Source organism: Meriones unguiculatus, chromosome 1 (genome assembly GCF_030254825.1).
Source record: "Meriones unguiculatus strain TT.TT164.6M chromosome 1, Bangor_MerUng_6.1, whole genome shotgun sequence".
Classification (NCBI taxonomy): Eukaryota; Metazoa; Chordata; class Mammalia; order Rodentia; family Muridae; genus Meriones; species Meriones unguiculatus.
The window spans coordinates 180,163,051-180,184,699 of record NC_083349.1 but is presented as its reverse complement, the minus strand read 5'-3'; the positions used below and the strand labels follow the sequence as shown (position 1 = coordinate 180,184,699).

General features: G+C 48.3%; 1 protein-coding gene across 1 annotated transcript; it reads left to right on the top strand.

The window, feature by feature from the left end:
• Window positions 1-8,535: 8,535 nt before the first annotated feature.
• Window positions 8,536-21,597, top strand: Cxcr5 (C-X-C motif chemokine receptor 5). The gene is made up of 2 exons (XM_021637924.2): window positions 8,536-8,656; window positions 19,276-21,597. The coding sequence occupies exons 1-2, from the start codon at window positions 8,600-8,602 to the stop codon at window positions 20,335-20,337; spliced, it is 1,119 nt and encodes a 372-aa protein (XP_021493599.1). The 5' UTR covers window positions 8,536-8,599; the 3' UTR covers window positions 20,338-21,597.
• The last annotated feature ends 52 nt before the right edge of the window (window positions 21,598-21,649 follow it).

The following is a 21,649-nucleotide window of genomic DNA, read 5'->3' as shown; positions in this document are numbered from 1 at the left end:
AGTATCTTATATGTACTAAGTATTATTTATAATGTTGGGTTTTTTGTTGTTGTTGTTGTTGTTGTTTTTTGTACGTTGTGCTGGATAGTTTCATGTTAACTTGACAGAAGCTAGAGTTGTTTGAGATGAGGGAATCTTACCCAAGGAAACATGTCCATGGGGCTAGACTGTACACAGACCTGTAGGGCATGTTCTTATTTAGTGACTGAGCAGGGAGGGCCCACCTCTGGGCTAGTGGTCCTGGGTTCTACAAGAGAGCAGGCCAGGCAAGCCATGAGGAGCAAGCCAATAAGCAGCACCTCTTCATGGCCTCTGCATCAGTTCCTGGGTCTAGGTTCCTGTCTTGTTTGAGTTCCTGCCCTGTTTTATTTTTTTGTTTTTTTGTTTGTTTGTTTTTGTTTTTTTGTTTTTTTTCTCTCTCTCTCAGGATACGTAAGCTCAAATTACTTTTGGTCAAGGTAATTCATCACAGCAATGTCAACCCTAACTAAGACATAGTATATGCATGCCAACTAGGCTATATAAAATGTGTTTATTACTGTGGGTCACTCAATGTGACAGGATACAAAATGTACCTAAGTAACTAGCAGAGATTAAACATTCAACAGGACAAGAAGCTGAAGCCAATCATAGTGGCATACACTTGTAATCTCAGCATATAGGAAACTGAAGCAGGGGGCTGGAGAGATGGCTCAGAGGTTAAGAGCTACTACTTGCTCTTCCAGAGGTCCTGGGTTCAATTCCCAGCAACCACATGGTGGCTGACAACCATGTAAAATGAGATCTGATGTCCTCTTCTGGCATTCAGGTGTACATGCAGACAGAACATTGTATACATAATAAAATAAATAAATCTTAAAAGAAAAAGAAATCCACACTTAATTAAAAAAAAAGAAAAGGAAGCTGAAACAAAGAAACAACAGCCACATACAACAAGATGACTCCCTGCCAAGCCTGAGGACCCAATTTCAATCCTCAGGACCCACATAGTGGAAAGAAGGACCTGACTCCTGCAAGTTGTCCTCTGACCTCTACGCATGTACATGGTATGCATGTGCCCATACGTAAACACACCAATACATACATACAATACATACATACATACATTGGCAACAACAGCACAATGGAATGGATAGACCGGAGATGTGTCCGAGGCGGGAGGCAGCCGGAGTCTGCGAAGCATGAGGAAAATCTCCGCTGTTCCGGAGCGGGCCCCAGGGAAGCTGGCTCTGGGGAAAGAACTGGTGGGTTGTGCTCACTGTAGGCGGTGCCATCCTTGTTCTAGAAGGGTCTCAGCTGTGCCCTTCCCTCGGACATGCTGAGAGCTCTGTGGGGATGGCCTGGGAGCCCTAGCCTGGCATACCAGCTGTGTCAGAACAAGGGTACCAACTCGTATATCTAAGTAAAGAGATCCTGTGTGGTCTAGGGCACCGACTTTCTGAGTGCTGCTCTCAAGGCAAAACAGTTCACTAGGACGCATGGGAGATACACGCTTCTAAGGCCCTCCCAGACTGCCAGTGTCTTTCACTCGGCTCAAGCCCAGCCAAGTCCTTCAGGCCACGGAGTATGAAAGCCACTGTCAGGAATATTTGTTTGGAGTTTAGTATTATCTTAGAACGCTGGGCCAAGCCTATTCCTGGCTGAAAAGAAGAAGTGCTGGGACCTCCATCTGGGCCTCTAGGTGTTATATCCACAATCTTTCCGTCAATCACTCGGCCATGCTGCTTTGACATGGTACCACTGACAGTATTCTCATTACATGTACAGGCACATAGACAAACGTGTCCACATGTCTGTCCTGCCTTCCCTGTTAGACACCCTGCCCCCAGTTTCATCTCTTCTTTGGCTGGTGCTCATTTTGGTATTTTTCAGATCTGACACCTGATCCAGGCATCTGAAATCCCCTTCTAACCCTTCTCTACCCAGAGGTGCCCAGCTGAGGGGCCCAGAGACAGGTGCCATGGCCCCTGTAACCTTATGGTAACCTTGACATGCCTACCCAACACCTGGCCCTGTTTCCTCCCTGCAGACTACTTACTACCTGTTACCTAAAGCAGAGGAGCTGCGTGGGAGCTGGCTCCCAGCAATGACTACCTTCACCACCCACTTCCTGTGTTGACTGTAATGTGCTTTTGGGTCCTGGTGCCTGAGTGAGCTGTTACTAACCTTCATACTGCTTCCTACAGCTGTCTGAAGTTCAGTTTCCATGTCTGTAATGTGGTGATATAATTAGTACATTTAAAGGCTGTTCGGAGGATGAAAGGAAACGAGAGTGCAGAGTTTAGCTCTGTGCATGGAACAGCCCTAAGAAAGTCCCTGGAGGGGACTGGAGGGGAGCCATAGTTTCTCCCTGAGATAGTCAGGAAAAGTACAAATCCTTTGGGGGAAAAAAGGAGTTTCTGACTGTGTGGGCTTGGGTTGGATGCCTTTGGAGCGGCCTCCTTCAGACTTTGGCTTTCTAAACCGTTCTCACTACAATCGTGAGAAAAAGAAGAGAACGAGGAGGAGGAAAAAGAGGAGGGACTGTTTCTCTACCCCCAAGGCCCCAAATAGCACCAGGGCCATGCCAGTAACTTTGACACAGTTGTTTTGACAGTTTTGTAAGAGGAGTGAACGTTACGGGCTGGGAAGGCAGCTCAGCACACGTGCCTGGCTTATGGGTGGTCCTTGGTTTGACCCCATAGTGTTAGAGGGGGCAAAGAGACTGTGAGCTGGGCATGGTGGCATATGCCAGAACTTGGGAGCCAGAGGCAGGTGGAATTCTGTGAGTTCTAAGCCACTCTGGTTTACGTGGTAAGATTCTATCTGGAAAAGTAAAAATAAAGAAGAAAGAAAAATATTAAGTGAAATATAAAGATGAAGAAAATTTGAAAATTGTTAGGACTGTGTAACTTGGTGAATGCTGGGAAAATGCTACTGTAGTTTTCCTTAGGGACTTAGAGGGACCCTACTTTTTCTGAGGCTAATGAGCTGTGAAGCCCTACTGTTCACCATTGAAAGAGACCCAGAGGAAAAACAATGAGGTCTCTACCCAGGAACAAAGAACACTCTAAGTTAATAAAAGGCTGAGGCAGAGGGGGACCCGTTCCCTCCAGCAACACTCCAAGCCTCTGTGGAACAATTTAATTTTTCTGTGGATACAAGTGATTACATCTAGTAGCTGGAACAAATGAAAAGGTAATGTAATCTATTAACAGCAAAGCATAATTACTGAGGAAAATCCACCTGCACTGGGGCTTACGCAGCTACCCACACCTAACCCAGACACAAATCCAGGCTGGCAAAGACACCGCTGGTCATTTTGGTGAGAAGCCTGGGTTATAATCAGTCAGCCTCAGAAAGGCTGTCCACAGGGTAGAAATTGGGAATCACACACAAACTGCAAATTGAAATGCAATTATGGTTCTCTTACCCAGCTGACTGTAACATATGGGTGAAACCTCTACCTTCAAGTCTTTTAAGTCAAGGACCATAATGTAGGCATTGACTTCTCCATCCGAGGGAAGCTAGTCTGGTTCTCTGGGTTTGAAGACCTTGTGGTGATGTATCAGAAAGCTTCCCGTTACCATGACAACTATCTGCAACCATCGGTGCACAAAGGCGTGTTTTGGCTCACAGTTTACGTGGTTTCAGTTCATCACCAATTAACGCCATTGCTTTGGGCCTGTGGCAGAGGAGGCCCATCTCTGTGGGAGATGCATGGAGAGGAGATCACAGTAGCCTAAACTTTCTTCTGCCCCACCTCTGTTTTTGTTTTATACTTGGGTTTGTGAGACAGTGTCTTGCCCTGAACATTCAGGTGGCCCAGAATGGCCCTGAACTCACAGAAATCTGCCGGCCTCAACACTCTAGTCTCTATGTTAAGATGATAGCTGCATGCTCCTTTGCACTCTGCTTTAGGCCACAGCTCTTTACTTATCTACTCATACATCTTATTTATCTTTATTACTGTGTTAGTTTGCTTCTCTGGTGTTATGATAAAATGGAGGAAAGGGTTTGTTTGACTTATACTTCCATGTCACAATCCATCATGCAGGGAAGCCAGAGCAAGAACCTGGAGGCGGGAACTGAAATAAAAATCAGCGAGGAATGCTGCCTACTGACTCCAGGTTCAGGGTCAGTTGCCTTTCTTCTATCTCCCAGGACCACAAGCCCAGCGGAGGCATCACCCACAGTGGGCTGGGCCCTCCAGCATCAATCAACAATCAAAAAATGCCCCTTGGGCTGGGCAGTGGTGCACACTTCTAAATCCCACCAAAGGGAGGCAAAGGCAGACAATCTCTGTGAGTTTAAGGACAGCCGGGTCTACAGAGCGAGTTCTACAACAGCCAGGGATACACAGAGAAACCTTATCTCAAAAAAAAAAAAAAGAAAAAAAAAGAAAAAGAAAAAGAAAAAAGAAAATGCCTTCTGGGGCTGGAGAGTTGGCCCTTGCTCTTGCAAAGAACTGAGGTTTGATTCCCAGCACCCACATGGAGGCTTACCACCTCCTCAGGTATCAGGCCTGTGTGTGGTGCACAGACTTACCTGTAGGCAAAACACTCATACACATAAAATAATAAAGATAAATCTAAAAATAAAAAGAGAACAAAACAGGAAAAAAAATGCCTTGCTGATTTGCTTACAGGTCAATCTGTTGGAGACAAATCTATTGAGGTTCCCTCTTCCAAGTGAAAACCAAGATTAGCCATCACAATTACATTCAGTGTGTGTGTGTGTGTGTGTGTGTGTGTGTGTGTATGTGTGTGTGTGTACACATGCATGCAACAGCACTTATGTGGTGGTCAGAGGACAACTTGTGGGAGCTGGCTTTCTAGTACCATGTGTTTCCTGGGGTAGGAAAGAAAGAAAGAAAGAAAGAAAGAAAGAAAGAAAGAAAGAAAGAAAGAAAGAGAGAAAGAGAGAAAGAGAGGAGAAAGAGAGAAAGAGAGAAAGAGAGGAGAAGAGGAGAAAGAGAGAAAGAGAGAAAGAGAGAAAGAGAGAAAGAGAGAGAAAGAGAGAAAGAGAGAAAGAGAGAGAAAGAGAGAAGAGAGAGAGAGAGAGAGAGAGAGAGAGAGAGAAAGAGAGAGAGAGGAAGGAAGGAAGGAAGGAAGGAAGGAAGAAGGAAGGAAGGAAGGAAGGAGGAAGAGTTGTGAGCCCCTTGACATTCCTCTGAGCCTACAACACAGCATAGGGAAAGGACAGTGCTTGAGGATAAGAGAGCAGACAGCCACAAGGGCAATTCCAGACTCCTCCCCGCTTCTCCCGTCACTACACCCCATTGCTGAGTATCTAACTGGGCCGTTCATGGCACAGTTCTTTCCAGACCTCTTTATGCAGTCCTCCAACCTCATCATCAAACCCTCCCCCAATCACACACCTCCCTAATGTCCATCTTACATCCTTCTTCCATGAAGTCTTCCCTGACCTTTGAGGTATCTACTTATATGAAGCAGGATGCTGGTTTTGGCTTTGTTCTGCCAAGAGTTGTCCTATCAAGACTTGGCTACCCCTAAGGATAGCTTTTTTTATGTTGTCATCGCATCCACAGACAACGAATCTCCCTTCATAAAATCCAATGGTGGATCAGGGCCATCAACATGAAACCCACTAAGCATGCTGTCAGGAGGAGAAGGAGCCCACAGGAATGGTCATACTAACTGCAACTAAATATGCTTAGAGTCATGAACAAGGAAAGTCATTTTTCCATAGTTTGTCCTAAGTCACAGACTTTCTGGACTATTGACAGGAAATCACCCTGAGGTCAAAGATCAGGCTGATACTGTACCCAGAAACCAGTTCTTTGAAAGATAGCTGAAGACATTTGGATGTGGGTTGGGACGCATGAGACTCACAGGCACATGATGTCTGTACCCAGAGGTCACTTGGGAGGCATGTTACATGGTCCTGTCTGAGGCCCAGCTAGGACTGCTGGGGGTGTCATAAGAAGATACATTTTGACTCAGCATGAGGAGTCAGCTTCTAATACTAAACACTAAACCATCCTACACTGAAACATAATCTACCCTCTTCTCTTTCCTTCCTTCCTTCCTTCCTTCCTTCCTTCCTTCCTTCCTTCCTTCCTCCCTCCCTCCCTCCCTTCCTCCCTTCCTTCCTTCTTTCCTTCCTCCCTCCCTCCCTTCCTCCCTTCCTTCCTTCTTTCCTTCCTCCCTCCCTCCCTCTTTCTTCTTTCCTTCTTTCCTTCTTCCTTCTTTCCTTCTTTCCTTCTTTCCTTCTTTCCTTCTTTCCTTCCTTCCTTCCTTCCTTCCTTCCTTCCTTCCTTCTTTCTTTCTTTCTTTCTTTCTTTCTTTCTTTCTTTCTTTCTTTCTTTCTTTCTTTTTCTCTTTCTTCCTTTTTGGCATGGTTCTCACCCAGTAGATCACTTTAGCATCAAACTGACAATCCTTTTGCCTCACCCTCCCGAGTGCTTGGGTGACAGACACGCACCCTCACATCTGAGGAAACATGATCTCACAAAGCAACTTTCTCACCCTTTGAGTGATGATGTGAGTGTCTGATGAAGATGCGGTGACCTCTACGCTTGCACGCCCTGTGGGGGAGGCAGGGTGGGAAGTGACTGGGGTGTCTCTCAGAACCCTTTTCCTTCTCGGAGGTTCTCATGCTTTGTCTTTTCTGAGCAGTGTGCTGAGGGTGGCAAACATTGACTTGCGTAGGTTAATGGGCCAGAGGGGCAAGGCCGTGGGGAGTAGGGCTAGAAGGATGAGCAGTGCCAAGTCAATTCCAGACCCAGGAAACACTGAGGCAGTGAGTCCCTGAAGCGTCAGGACTAGAAGTCCTAGAAAGACGCTCCAACCCCTTGTTCTAGCCTTCTTCCTCCTTAAGAGCAGTCTTGGGGTCCAGTAAGATGGCTCAACAGGTAAAGACACTAGCCACCAAGCCTGACCACCTGAGTTTGGTCCCAGGTCCCACATTCCCACGCTGTAGAAAAAGAGAACCAACTCCCACAAGTTGTCCTCTGATCTCCGCAGGTGTTCTCTCTTTCTCTCAAATAAATAAGAGAGAGAAGAGAAGGGAGAGACTGCGATAGTCCAAACAGAGCCCAGAACTCTTCACTTTAGTCCTGAGAAAGATGTGTGATGAGGAAGAGGTGGGGATTATAACCCCTAAGCCACCATATAGTATATATTCTGAGACTATATAAAATATATTCTCAATTCAGCCTGAGAAAGGTGACTGGGCTATGGAGATGAGGGAGAGCTCTGGTCAGGATAGGATCCTCTTGAGAGGCAGATTGCCTGGGAGGGAAGGGTGATAACAACAGGAGAACAGAGCAAGGAGCATGATGTGTGTGTGTGTGTGTATGTGAGAGAGAGGGGGGGGAGAAAGTGGGCTTGGAAGGGGAGGATGATTAAGTTTACACAGTTGGGCAAAGCAAAGCGACACACCCACACACCAAACAAACAGTACACCAGAGTAGGTGCCTTTGAATGCAGTCTTACACTAGTGTGGACCAAGTCAGAATATGCCCACGGAGGAAAGCCTGCTAGGATGAGACCTGGAGGGAAAATGGGTCATTGTCTATCTACCACGGGTCTTCATGGAAAAGCTGGCACTCACAGCAGGACAGAGCAGGGGGACGAGCAGGTGCTGTGAGCCTGAAGAGCAGACATTTTGGGGAGCAGAGGATGATGAGCGTGGAGTCAGGACCCTTGGGCTCAAGGTAGCCTCGGTTTGTGTGTCCCAAGAAAGTTAGTCTGTGTCTCTGGGCTGCAGGGTCCTCTTGTGTGAAACTGGAGGGGGTGAGCAGCCTAGGTGGCCGACCATGACCTTTCTAGTGAGGCTGTCTACAAGTTTATTGTAGGCGAAACACCTCTTTGTTTTTGTTTTTGTTTTTTTTTCCTGAGTCACAACATGGCTTTGTGGCCGTGTTTATATTGTGCTTTCATTTGGTAATTTCATTTCATTCTCTGTCTTCTAGTATTATTTAGGGTTGTTCCCTTTTAAAATATTCTAACTTATCTCTTTCAAACTTAAGCTAAAAAGGGAGGAGGGGTAGATTACTTCTTACTGGCTGGGCCGAAGGATGACAGTGATATCTTGATCAAGCGCCTGGGTTTGCCTAGGGTAAGGGGTTTCCCAGGGCAGGGGACTTTCTTTCACTTCTGGGCAACCTGGGGTGGTTGGTCACCCTAGTGATGAGGACAGTGGAGATCTAGAGGTGGCTGGAAGTACTCTTTTTTTTTTTTTTTGGTCCCTTTCTAGGAGGAGTTTCTCAAGTCTATATGAATCCCTCATAGAGATCCAGCGAGCAGAAGCGAGGGGCTACCTTCATGCCAAACCTCTGGCTCAGCTCAGAGCGCGATTGCCAGGAAAGATGCTTTGTTAGTGCTGATTCTGTTGGGGGGGGGATTTTCCCTTTTTCTTTAAAGAAAAAAGAAAGGAAAAAAAAAAACCACGCACACACACAACAGAAAAGACCAAGTGGAAAAAAAAAAGCAATGAGTTGAGAGGTGAGTGGTGAGCCCTACCCGGCCCCAGGAGACAGCACACAGCTCATTTGTTTAAATTTGCAGCTGACGCCTGCCACCTCTCCATAGGCAGCCTCACAGAGCTTCTCAGCATCAGATGGTGACCAGTCTGGTGACGCAGAGCTGCAGCGATGAGCTACCCACTAACCCTGGACATGGACTTCATCACCTATAACATGGGGGACCTGGTGAGTAGAGGCGTGCGTCTCCCTGTTGCCCAGATCTGCTTGGCATTTTGAATACTCCGTGTCAAGGGAGAGGGGACAGCTTGGGAGATTCCCCCCTGACCCCCACAAGGATTATAGGGTGTAGGCAAATACATGGGTGCCTGAACCTTTAGCCTCTAATTGTCCACTATATCTGTTGCCCTTAATAGCTACCAGAAGGAGGTCAGGCTCTGCCTGGGTACACAGCTCTGTCTCTTGGTTCTTCAATAGAGGAGCTTGCTTTGTCTCTTTGGCTTAGAACAGCAAAGCACTTTGGAAGGGTTTTTGTTTATTTCATGTTAGTTTGTTTGCGACACAGTTTCTCTGTGTAGCCCTGGAACTCTGTAGACCAGGCTGGCCTCGAACTCACAGAGATCTGTCTGCCTCTGCCTCTGGCTCTCAAGTGCTGGGATCAAAGGTGTGAGCCACTACTGCCTGGGTGGATGTTTTCTTAGTGTCGGTATCCTGGCAGGGCTAGTCAAACAGTCAGTGTGTGCTTGTTGACTGGAGGGCACTCAGTTGGTAGATTGCTTGCCAACGGTGCATGAAACTGGGCTCATCCCCAGCTCGCGTGCAAACGCGCGCGCACACACACACACACACACACACACACACACAGTATGGAGGTTCCTGCCTATAACCCCAGCATGAGAAAGATGGAAGCAAGGGGAGCAGAAGTTCGAGACCATCCTCAGCTAGCCTAGGATGCGTGAGACCTCGTCTCAAAGAATTTACATACAATTGTTCATCCTGCTGTGTGATGCTGCATGATTTCATATGTAAGGCACAATATTCTGTGTTGGATGGAGAAGTTGAGGCCCTGATGTTGGCCCTCAGGTAGCTAGACAGGAGGGAGATAATCCCTGACTGAAAGGCTTTAGACAGTGGATTTTGTATAGATGAAGGAAGTGTGCGACCGGACGGTGGCAAGGATCGCAGTGGTCACAGTCACACAGCAGGAAATGCCGGGCTGTATTCCACCCCAAGGTGCCATGGAGCCTGCTGCAGCCTCCTGGGAAGCCCTGTCATCTCTAGAGAGAAGGTATTCTTGGAAGAATTTCCTATCACCCCTCTCTGCCACCCCCACTGTCTCCAGTGAAGCACGCTTGACTTGGGTGCCACTGATTACCAAAGGATGCTATCAGGAGCAGTTGAAGCAGAACGCCCCGGGCTCTGGGATATGGACAGCAGAGGACCTGGACATTTCATCATGGTCTTAATCTCTATGAGCTGCTTTCTGGACAAGGCCATGAAAGTTCTCAACCCGGGATCCCATCAGCTCTCCTGACCTAAGCACACCTTGAGGTGTCCCCTCAGGCTCTCCAGCCTCTGTGGTCTGTTTCATAGCTCTTCCCGCTATGCTCCCAGGCTTGCTGGGAGAGGCTGCCTTACCCAGGTCCCAAGCTAAGAAGTGTCTGTAGCCTGTGGAGCTAGTGGTCATCGTGGCAGGTCCCAGCTCTGCAGGCCAGACCCAGTTCAAATCAACCCACCTGTTTAATCAGGACCTGCTGCAGTCTGTAGGGCCAGCACAACATCAAAATATAGGGCCCCTTGATGAAAAAGAATTAAAAATCTGAAAGATCTGTAATCCTGGCACCCAAAAGACTCAGGCAAGAGGATTGTGAGTTCGAAGCCAGACTCTTATTCAAACAAACAAACAACCAAAAAAAAAAAAAAAATCAAAACATCAAACCAATCCTGAGGTCCTCCTAAGTGCAGAATCCCTGGGACTGCCCAAGTGGTGCCCAGTGATGCCAGCTGGTCTAGACCAGACCCCTTTAAACCCTAACTGTTCTATAGGCGGTGTGCTCCCGCCCTCGTCCTCATCCCTGCCCCTGGCTGCCCCTGATTTGGTCACTTGTATCTTCTGCCCTCAAGCTGACCACCAGCTCTGACCCAGTTGGATGCCTTAGTAACCACCTGGAGACCTGGCCGTTCCTGGCTTCTGAGAAACCTCAAAAGTTTCCCCTAACTGCTCGCCTCACCTCACTGCATGACCTACTAGAGACAGGTGGTAGTGGCGGGCAGAGGGACAGCAGAGCATGCTTATGACATGAAACAAACCTACGTTCTAAGGATGTATGCCAACTTCTTTCGTGACACATCAAACCAAAAGTCCTCAGCTATGTGCCTGGGCATTAGTTAGGGTCTAGCTAGGAGCCCAGGAGTTCTAAGACAATCCTGGCCCTGGAGCCTTTCAATCAGGCACGTCCTATGTCCACCTACCTCCCATGTACTCTCTTCAAGGGTGGTTGTCACTCTGGAACACAGGGTCTTTGGCCCTGCTCACTTTCCAAAAGGCCATAACTGGCCTTGGCACACTGCCCCCTCCTCTGTCATGGCATAAATGTCCTTGAATGGCAGAACAGGCAGAACAGTTTGCCTTAGTGGCTTCTCAATAAAATTGTGCGTTTCTATTTTGCTCTGTTTGTTACACTGTAATTGAAAAGCGATGCCTCATACATCCCCAGCTCTTCCAAGGAGCATTTCCTGCCTTGTCGTACAGTTGAGGTCTTAGCTTGACATTTTTCTTGGGAGTCTGGCTGAGCTTCTCTCGTTGATTTTATTTTTCTGCTCCCCATTTCTTGTCCTCGTCCTTGTCCTTGCCCCAGCGGATTACTGTCCCACTTTTCCAGATCACTAAGTTCGACTCTCCAACTTCGGGTTCTGAAACAGGAATCTTGATAAATCAAAGAACAACCATCCCTGTGTTCTATTTAAAATTTTTTACATTTGTTTGTTTATAGTGTGTGTGTGTGTGTGTATACACATGTGCCATGACCTCTGTGTGGGGGTCAGAGGACATTTGAGAATCCCTTTTCTCCTTCCACCATGGGTTCCCAGGATCGGACTCAGGTCGTCTGGCTTGTATAATGAGCATCTTTACCCACTGAGCCCCTTTTGTCCACTTGAACTCAAAGATGGCCTTTGACCACTTGACTATCTGCTTGTTTGAGGTGGGCAGGCAATCCTCATGAGCGCACGGTCTAAACAAAAATGCTAGATGGGTAAGATCAAGCAAGGAGGACCTTGGGGTCTAGCGTAAGCATGCCAGGAAGTCACCCCACTGGCAAGGTGGGTCTGAGTGAACCTGAAGGAGACCCTTGCCTAGGAGAGCCATCATGAGTTGTTTCACTTCACACCTCAAACCGGAGCTCCTGGGCATGTTTGAAAACCCAGGCCTCGGTTGGGCACGTACACAGGCTAGTGATGGAGTAAATCTCCAGCCCTCAGGAGGTGAGGCTGCCATAGAACACGGTGAATCTGGTCTAAGTTTAGCTTCTCTGACCCTTACAGACACTCACCATGAGCCAGGAACTCAGTGTGACCGGAGCCTCACGGGTCTGTCCACACAAAACCATCTTGCTTCACCAAGGGAGTAAAAAAAGAGGAACCAAAACTTGCTCAGGCTGTTTCTGGGCTTTACCTGGGAGGAGGGGAGGGTCCCCCCATTTTAACCACGTGAAAAGTCCCACAGAAGCCCCAGTGGAGGAAGCCTCCTCTGGAGGGATCAGAAATGAGGGGAAGCCTGAGGCCAACCTGCCAGGAGTTGCATTAGGAGAGAAACTAGTTTCTGTCACTCAGATCACAGAGACACGCCCCTTTCTAAGAGACACAGTCTGCCTGGTCCTGTTCCTTTGGCAGATACACAAAAAGCAACTACGTATTTGGAATGCAGAGTCAGAACACAGAAACAAGTTTTCTTTTAGGAACGAAAGACAAAGTAATATTTCAAATATACACTATCCAAGAAGGGCCAGCAAGATGGCTCAGGGGGTAAACGGTGGCTCAGGCGGTAACAGTATTTGCTGCCAAGCCTGACGACCTGAGTTCAGTCCAGGGTTTCATATGATGAAACGAGAGAGCCATCTCCCCAAGTTGTCCTTGGACCTCTTTAAATGTACACATACACAGAGACGAATGTAAGTTTTTAAAAAATGTAAACAAGTGTTATCTCAGGAAGCTGTTTTAAGGGGCTACTGGGAGGAGCATGTGACTTTGTGACCCCGTCTTCACAGTGTGGACAGACATTGGCACAGACATTGGCTCACAAGGTGAACTCGCTTTAAACCTAAAGATGTGACAAAGAAGTAGAGGTTGCTCAGTGTGTCTCCCAGAGCCAAGCATGATGGCAATTGTCTAAGTACTCAAAAGACTGAGCAGAAGGGTCATGATATTCAAGGCTAGCCTGGGCTTTATTTGTCTCAAAAAAACTGAAAAACTGGGGCTGGAGAAATGGGTCAGTGGTTAAGAGCACTTGCTAGTCTTCCAAATTCAGTTTCCCATACCCACATCCATCTGATGACCTCTTCTAGCCTCCAAGAACATATATACACACATGGCGGGGACACACACACACACACACGATATATGCACACACAAAAACACAAGTAAAATAAAAAAAAATCTTTTGAACAAAATACTAAAACCCAACAGCAGTGCATACTCCTAATGGGCAAAACCCTCAGACAGAGATGGAAGAGGATCTGCAGACTTGGGGAAAAGGAGGACACAGAGCACATGGCAAGCCGGAGTCCTGAATTATCTCTGGGGAGTGGGGGCCTTCTGAAGGAATAGTGTGTTGAGAGGAGCAGACAGACCAACACATAACCCGGTCTCCTTCCTACAGACCATGCCCCTGTGAGCCACTGGAGGCTGAGATGAACGGTCCCCTGCCCACCCCACTCCCGGATCCCAGCTAGTGGCTGCAAGCACTCACACAGGCTTAGGTCTCACAGAAAAGAAGACATGACCTCAGCAGGGCCTGGAAACACAAGCTCGTAATCCCAGCAACTCTGGAGGCTATGGTTGGAGGATCAGATTTTCAAGATATTGGCTTCAGATATATGGCTTTGAGTTAGTTCAAAGCCATCCTGGGCAACTTAGTGACGTGACACTGTCTTAAAACAAGTAAAAGCTGGGTGGTGATAATGTATACCTCTAATTCCAGTACTCTGGAGGCAGAGGCAGGCAGATCTCTGAGTTCCAGGCCAGACAGGGCTCTACAGAAAAATCCTGTCTTGAAAAAAAAAAAAGTAAGGTGCTATGTAAAGTACTTGCTGTGAAAGTGTGAAGATCTGAGTTCAGGTACAAGAGAACCAACCCCTGGAGGGCTGAAGAGATGGCTCAGCATTTAAGAGCATTGGAGGTTCTTCCAGAGAACCTGGTTGCAGTTCCCAGCACCTACGTGGTACTCACAGTTCCATGGGATCCAACACTCTCTCTGGTATCTAAAGGCTCCATGCAGGTGAGCACAAACATACATGCAGGCAAAACACCCGTACACATAAAGCAAAAATAAATAAATTCTTTAAAAAAAAAAAAAGTGTGTGGGGGGAGGGATTCTGGTCAGCCAGTTGGTGAGCTCAAGGTTCAGTGACCCAGTCTCGTAAGATGGTGAATATTGGAAGATGACACCTGATAGCTACCTCCGGTTTCCATGCACACACACACACACACACACACACACACACACACACAATCACACCCAACAAAAATAGTGAGTGGACGGCTGGCAGGGGACAATGACTGCAGATGTAGCTCAGTGGTAGGCCACTCATCCAGCTTGAGCTATTGCTCACGGACAACACACTGCAGGTCTTGGAACTGTGGTGCAGGGCCCGGGAGAGCATGTCCGGGCCTTCCTGAAGCCGGAACTCTCCCCTTGCACTTGAGCTCACAGATGCCCCAGTGCTGGATGGTTGTGCTGTTAGAACGTTGTCCCTCTATCAGATGGAGCCACTTGATCGTTTCTGCCCATTTCTCCTCATCTACAGCTGAGGCTCACAGCAGAGCCCAGCGCTCACCTCCTAACCCAAGGCCCTAGCCAGTCCTTGAAGACAGTTCTCGTGGACTTCAGGCTTCTTTTTCTCATATTCTCATATGTGTTTCTTTCCAGAGCACAATTTTCTAAACCCTTCAGCAGAACTAACAAATCTTCTGAAGGCTTTGCTCACCTCATCTAGAGGAAAACAATGATGGCTTAACCGCCCAAGTATTTTTTTTTCTCATGATGTGTGTGTATGTGTGTATTCTGTATGTTTGAGTCAGGGTCTAAGGATGCTGAGTAAGCTGGTTTCAAACTCATGGGTTCAGAAGCTTCTTCTGACTCAGATTCCCAACGAACAGAAGCTATAGGCCAAACCGCAGTCTGGGTCTCTAACTTGCCCCCCGCAATAACTCCACCTGGTGAGTCTGAGCCTCCATGTCTGCCTACGGAGGACTCTGCATTGTCAAAAGTGCCCCCCAGTCATGCCCCATCCAAAGCAGGCTTGAGTGCCAGGAGAAAATCCAGGCTAGATCCTTGAGGAGTGTCCCCTTACCTGCTCACAGAGAAATCCAGTCAGCAAACCCTAGCAGAATGGCTTGTTGGACAGCTCAAAGCAACAGAGCAGCTTCATTGCTTGGAAAACAAAAAAACAAAAACCCATGGAGCTTCAAGACTTTACTAGTCCAGAGAGTGACCCGAGTCTTGTACAGAGAGGGAAGAGGAGCCTCTGTGGACCCCATCATGGGAGGCAGACTTTCATCTTTACCGCTCCTCCCCATCCTCCTGCCGGAGCTCACAGTGCTTTGCTAACTAGGTTCCTAGCTCGTGCCTGGCTTCATTCCAGGCATCATATTTCTCGTGGGGATTGCATCCCTATAGCTTGCTTGTAAGCTGTTTGTGCTCTGTTTGGGTGCCTCCTGTGCAGCATGGGGGTGTGGCCACGTCTGGGAATGTGCCCGTGTCTATATAGGGTGTGTGCTGCCCTCACAGTGGGGGTACACATGAGGGTTTCTGCCCTTTTTTTTAATAGCAAAGAATGAGTGAGCCGTTCATCCCATTGCTGAGCTGTGCTCTGCCTGCTGCCTCAGGCTAGCTCCCTTGACAGCATGTGTCTCCTCACCTTTCCACCAGGCCAAAGCCACCCTTACCTTATGACTTCTCTCCATGGTTTGGGGGAGAGGAGTGCCCAAGCCCCTGTATATGGGAAGTGGCTTTAACACTCTTTACCGCTCCAAAACATCTGTTTGACACCTTGGTATGTTGATACATACCAAGCTAGCTTCCCACACATCTTCCTCTCCTCTAAGGCTTTGCCAAAACAATACCTCTAGGCATAGAGGAAGAGACAGACCCTCTTGCCTAACCTGGCCCTGTGGAGCTATCTCATGGATTGAACTTGAAACGGATAAGCTCATCAGCATAGAAAAGCAGTTATGAAGGGCCTCTGGGCCAGACAGGCTGGCTCGGCTTCCCAGGACAGGTTCAGCTGGGAGGTTCACCCCTCATGGTCCCCTCGACCTCCTACTGCAAGAGTCAGAGTCAGTTCTTCTATTGGAAACAACTTCCTCCAGGGACAGAGTACCCAGTTAGGCCCCAGAAGGCAGGGTTTACAGAAAGATGCAAAGACCTGCATCTGTGCTGAGCCCCAGGCAGCCTGGAATTCCAAACAGAAGGGGCTAAGAAGAACATAGGAAGATGGGGTCGACTCTGGCCTTTGAAGGAAGGCAGGAGTTTAGAGAGGCAGACTGGAAGAAATGAAGAGCCTGAGCAGAAGTGACAGGAAGCTGGCAGGGTTGCTGGGTACCAGGCAGCTGATAGAATATACCTGAGGCACAGAGTGTCTGATGCGATGAAGCAGTAGGTAAGCTTTGACACATCAAAGGAGAACACATTCTGGAGACATTTATTTATTTTTATCTTCACAGGGGTGAGGCTCAAGCTTGGGGCCCTGTGTGTGCTAGGCAAGCATCCTACCTAACTGAGCTACACCTCCAGCCCACATTAGGGCAGATGTAAAGGCCTTCTCTCCGGGGCACCGAGACCCCATCCGACAGGTCTCTGGTTTCTCTCATCCACCGACTCTGTTTCTGTCCCTGCTAGGCCAGGGCTCTGTCATAGAAATGTCCGTCCCTCTTTTGTTTGTTTGTTTCAGGGACCCAAGCAGTACAGGCTAGCCCGGAATAAGCCCTAATCCCAGGGCCTCTTGAGATATGCATGCCACCCTGGGGCCTTGGTGCTCTACAGATGCCCTGTTGTTGGTTCTGACATTGAGCCATGCTGTGTGGTAAATGTCTTTCCCTAAGAGGCCAGACGCACCGCAAACAGCATTTCCTTCCAAGGTCGCGTTGCGTTCTGCTGTGTGTGAAACCTGACCCATTTCTCCGCTGATGGACATTATCACAAAAATGGCTTTTACAAATGGTTTTACTATTGAATAAGAAATGAGAAAACAAGACAGAGACAAAAAAGCACCTATTCTTTACAGGTGATGGGAAACCATTAATGGACTCTAAGCAGGACATTACTGCTATAGGACCTGTGCAGGGTTTTTTGTTCGTTTTTGAGACAGAATCTGACAGAATATTGATAACAGAACTCAAATTGTGGGCTTCAGCTGTTCTCCTCAGACTTCTGAGTAGCGCCTGGCTGGGATTTGTGTATGAGAAAACTCACCCATCCACTGGGTAGGAAGTGGACAAGAATACAAAAGCTGGTAAAAAAAAAAAAAAAAAAAAAAAAAAAAAAAAGGACCTGTATGTCTGCAGTGATGGCTCCATGGTTAAGAGCATTTGCTGCTCTTTCAGAGGACTGGGGTTCAGTTCCCAGCACCCACACTTCCTGTAACTCCAGTTCCAGAGGAGTCAATGCCTTCTTCTGACCTCCATGGGCATTAGGCACACACACAACACACGTACATACATGTAGGCAAAACACTTATACACATAAAATTAAAAAAAAAATTAAGTCTAATTTTTTTTTTTTTTTCAAAAAAAAGGGGGGGAGGAAAGAAAAGGACTCAGAGAGAGAGGGGACAGGACTGAGGTGATAGCAGACAGGTGGTAGATCATTGTACCGCGTGTCCCCATACCTTCCTAAAGAGCCACCTGCTCCAGGGACCAAAAGACCAGGATGGGGAATCGGTTTACCCACTAGTGGAAGGGAGTGCCTGGGTGGCAAGAAAGATTTAAGGTAACCAGTGAACCAACCACTGCTGGCAGGAAGCCCTCCCTCTCCTCACAGAGGGTTAGAATAAAGATTGCCCGGAGCCTAGGGGTCAGAATACCCCGCTATCTCTTGCCTCCCTGGGGCCCATCACTTATTCACTGCATTTGAGCCCCTCGTCAGTAGCGTGTAATTGGCATTGCATTGCCCAGAAAGGAGGTTGGCCAGGGGAGGGCAGAAAGAACAGAGCTGGGAGTTGAGGAAGAGCAGGTGCAGGACAGCTGTGAGTGAAAGGTATGAAAACAGGCACACTGTCTTCCTCTGTGGTTAAGCAGGCAAACCTGAGAGCTGGGGTGATGGAGGGTGGTGACAGAGGGGAGGAGGATGTGGAGGTAGGAACTTCCGGAGATATAACAGGCGCACCTCCCTTCTTTTCCACTCAGAAGAGGCTTCCTTCCTTCCCCGAGTCTGGTCTCCCTGTGTGTGACTCATTTGCCTCTGCTACAGGGTTTCTGTGCCTAGGGAGTTTGCTCTCTGGCTGGGAAGTGGCTGGAAGCTCGGTCTCTGCCCCTCTCCCAGAATTCTTTGGAGGGAAGCTCAGGCAACATTGCTCATTGGTAGAGGTATTAGACTCTGGAGACAGGCAAATGTGCCTTTAAGCAAACCCCCTCTTTGAGCAAGACACGTCTGAAAAACAGATTACATACCTCAAGCTTGTGTGGATTAAACCAGATGGGAGGCCATTTCCTCAATCTCAGCAATAATCAAGACAGGAAGAAGGGGACAAATGAAGAGGAAGTAAGCAAGCCACAACCATACCCTCCCCAAGGCAGGATCTTAGGTTTGCTCCCCACCATCCTTTCAGAACTGGAACACTGGCTTCTTGCTCCAGTTGTGTCCCATCCCCAAGTGTCAGTACAGACTGCAAGCCCTAAGCCTTCCACATCTAAGAATACATGGACACAAGACAAGTCATCACCCTGGTTCCTACCACCCGAGTGACTGCTGGTCCCTTTTGCATACAAAAAAAAAACCCTGAAGTTTCAGGCCAGGGATGTGGGTCAGTGGTGCAGCACTAGCTTGGCATTCACAACCTCCAGCACTGCCAAAAATTAAAACTAAAAAATAAATAAATTTAAGAAGCTGGATATGGAAGCCTGGTACGGTGGTGCACGCCTGTGATTCTAGCACTTGGGAGGCAGAGGCAGGCAGATCTCTGTAAGTTCAAGGCCAGCCTGGTCTACAAAGCGAGTCCAGGACAGCCAGGGCTACACAGAGAAACCCTGTCTCAAAAAAAAAAACAAAAAAAACAAACACAAACAAACAAAAACAAAACAAACAAAAAGAAACAACAAAACAGGGCATGGGGACACACACCTTTCATCTCAGAACTCCTCACCCAAATCTGAGGTCAGCCTGGTCTACACAGTAAGTTACCGGTTAGCCAGGGCTATAAAGGGAGATGCTGTCTAAAATAAATAAGCAGAAGGAAGGAAAGAAGGAAAAGATGGCATGATTTGTTCAAGGGCACACCAAGGGGAAATGGAATAGAGCGGACAAAAATTAGTTAGCTTGGAAGGACAGGACAGATCGCAGGCAGTTTCCCCTCAGAGAGAAAAGACGGGGCTGTCGTTCTTATTTTTCTCTCTCTCTATTCTTGCATTACCAGGAATTTGCCTTCTACGGTAACAGCACGGAGATCCCTTTCCAGGACGGTCACTTCTGCTCCTCAGTGGAGGGGCCCCTGCTGGCCTCCTTCAAGGCGGTGTTCATGCCGGTGGCCTACAGCCTCATCTTCCTCCTGGGTATGATGGGAAACATCCTGGTGCTCGTGATCCTGGAGAGACACCGGCACACTCGGAGCTCAACCGAGACCTTCCTGTTCCACCTCGCAGTGGCCGACCTCCTCTTAGTCTTCATCCTGCCATTTGCAGTGGCCGAAGGCTCTGTGGGCTGGGTCTTAGGGACCTTCCTTTGCAAAACCGTGATCGCTCTGCACAAGATCAATTTCTACTGCAGCAGCCTGCTGTTGGCCTGCATCGCCATAGACCGTTACCTCGCCATCGTCCACGCCGTCCATGCCTACCGCCGCCGTCGCCTCCTCTCCATCCACATCACCTGCACAACCATTTGGCTGGCTGGCTTCCTGTTTTCCTTACCGGAACTCCTCTTTGCCAAGGTTAGCCAGCCTCATCACAATGACTCCCTGCCACAGTGCATCTTCTCCCAAGAAAACGAAGCCGAAACCAGAGCCTGGTTCACTTCCCGATTCCTCTACCATTTGGGGGGCTTCCTACTACCCATGCTTGTGATGGCCTGGTGTTACGTGGGGGTGGTACACAGGCTATGCCAGGCCCAGCGGCGCCCTCAGCGGCAGAAGGCAGTCAGGGTGGCCATCTTAGTGACAAGTATTTTCTTTCTCTGCTGGTCACCCTACCACATTGTCATTTTCCTAGACACGCTGGACAGGCTGAAGGCCGTGAACAGCAGCTGTGAGCTGAGCGGCTATCTCTCTGTGGCCATCACCGTATGTGAATTCCTGGGCCTGGCCCACTGCTGTCTCAATCCCATGCTCTACACCTTTGCCGGAGTAAAGTTCCGAAGTGACCTGTCTCGGCTTCTGACCAAGCTAGGCTGTTCTGGCCCAGCCTCCCTTTGCCAGCTCTTTCCCAACTGGCGCAAGAGCAGTCTCTCGGAGTCAGAGAACGCCACCTCTCTCACCACCTTCTAGGCTGCAGAACATCTGCACCCCCTTCTTTGCTTCTGTTTCCCTCGGGAGCAGAGAATGATGCTAGAAGTCGTTCCAACAAGAGCTGGGCTTCCAAGAGCTACTTGGGCCAGTGTCTCCAGATGGGACAGCTAGATGAACTTTTTCTAGAACGTCCCTGAAGCTCTTCCGCCAGCCGTCAGGCTAGATTAGAGCCCCAGGAAGGGAAGAAAGCTGAAGACTAAGCAGGAGCTCTCCTGACCGCCTCTGTCACTGTGAGGTGAGGACTGTGTTCCTAGTGAGGACCGCGCACACCTCTCATCCTAACCGGCCCAAGTTAAGAATCAACTTACAGCTGGAGAAATGGTTCAGAGGTTAAGAACACTGGCTGCCCTTCCAAAGGTCCTGAGTTCAATTCCCACCAGCCATGTGATGATCCTAACCATCTATAGTGAGATCTGGCACCCTCTTCTGGCCTGCTGGCTCACACAGAGGAAGAGTAAATAAACCTTTTAAAAATCAGCTTTACTTCTTCCCTGGCCATAGGGAAAACCATCTATGCTTGCAGCCTACAATCTCATCTGCCTCCTGATTATGAGCCCCAGAATCTCCTCCCAGAATGCATTTCATCACCCACCACTCCTACACCACTGAGGACTAGCCAGCTGGCCGCGGAGTACTGGAGTATGGCCTTAACATGCCTGTCTCCCAAATACAGACTCTGCCAGACCTTCCACGGTGCCGCTCTCTTAACTGAGCAGGAAGCTGAAACTGATGTACTTTAGGTAGCTGTCTGGCTCTAACCAAACCAGCACTGGGTCAGCCCCATGTTACTGGATCTTGGATTACGGACTGAGGACAAGTTCCAGAAGGCCCTGGAAGCTAGCCAGTATCCCAAGATGAGTAAAGAGAAAGCCAGCAGGAAAGAAGCCCAGTGGAGAAATGGAAAGACACATTCTCTAGGCCCCAAAGAGGGGCAAGTAAACATCAAACCCAGCTGTCTTCTCTATCCATGGACCAAAGCTTCCAGACTACAGGGCGAGGAGATCCAGGGCCGTAGTGAATTCTGGGTATTGATGGGAAAGAACGTTGTAATGGAATCTTTGGTTTCTTTTAAAACTCAGTTATGGGGGATGGAGGGATGGAGGGATGGCTCAGGTGTTAAGAGCACTGGGCTGCTCTTCCAGATGGTCCTGACTTCAATTCCCAGCAACTACATGGTGGCTCATAAGATCTATAATGAGATCTGGTGCCCTCCTCTGGTGTACAGGAATAATGCAAATGGAATACTGTATAAATAAATAAATAAATCTTTAAAATAAAAAGAAAATTCAAA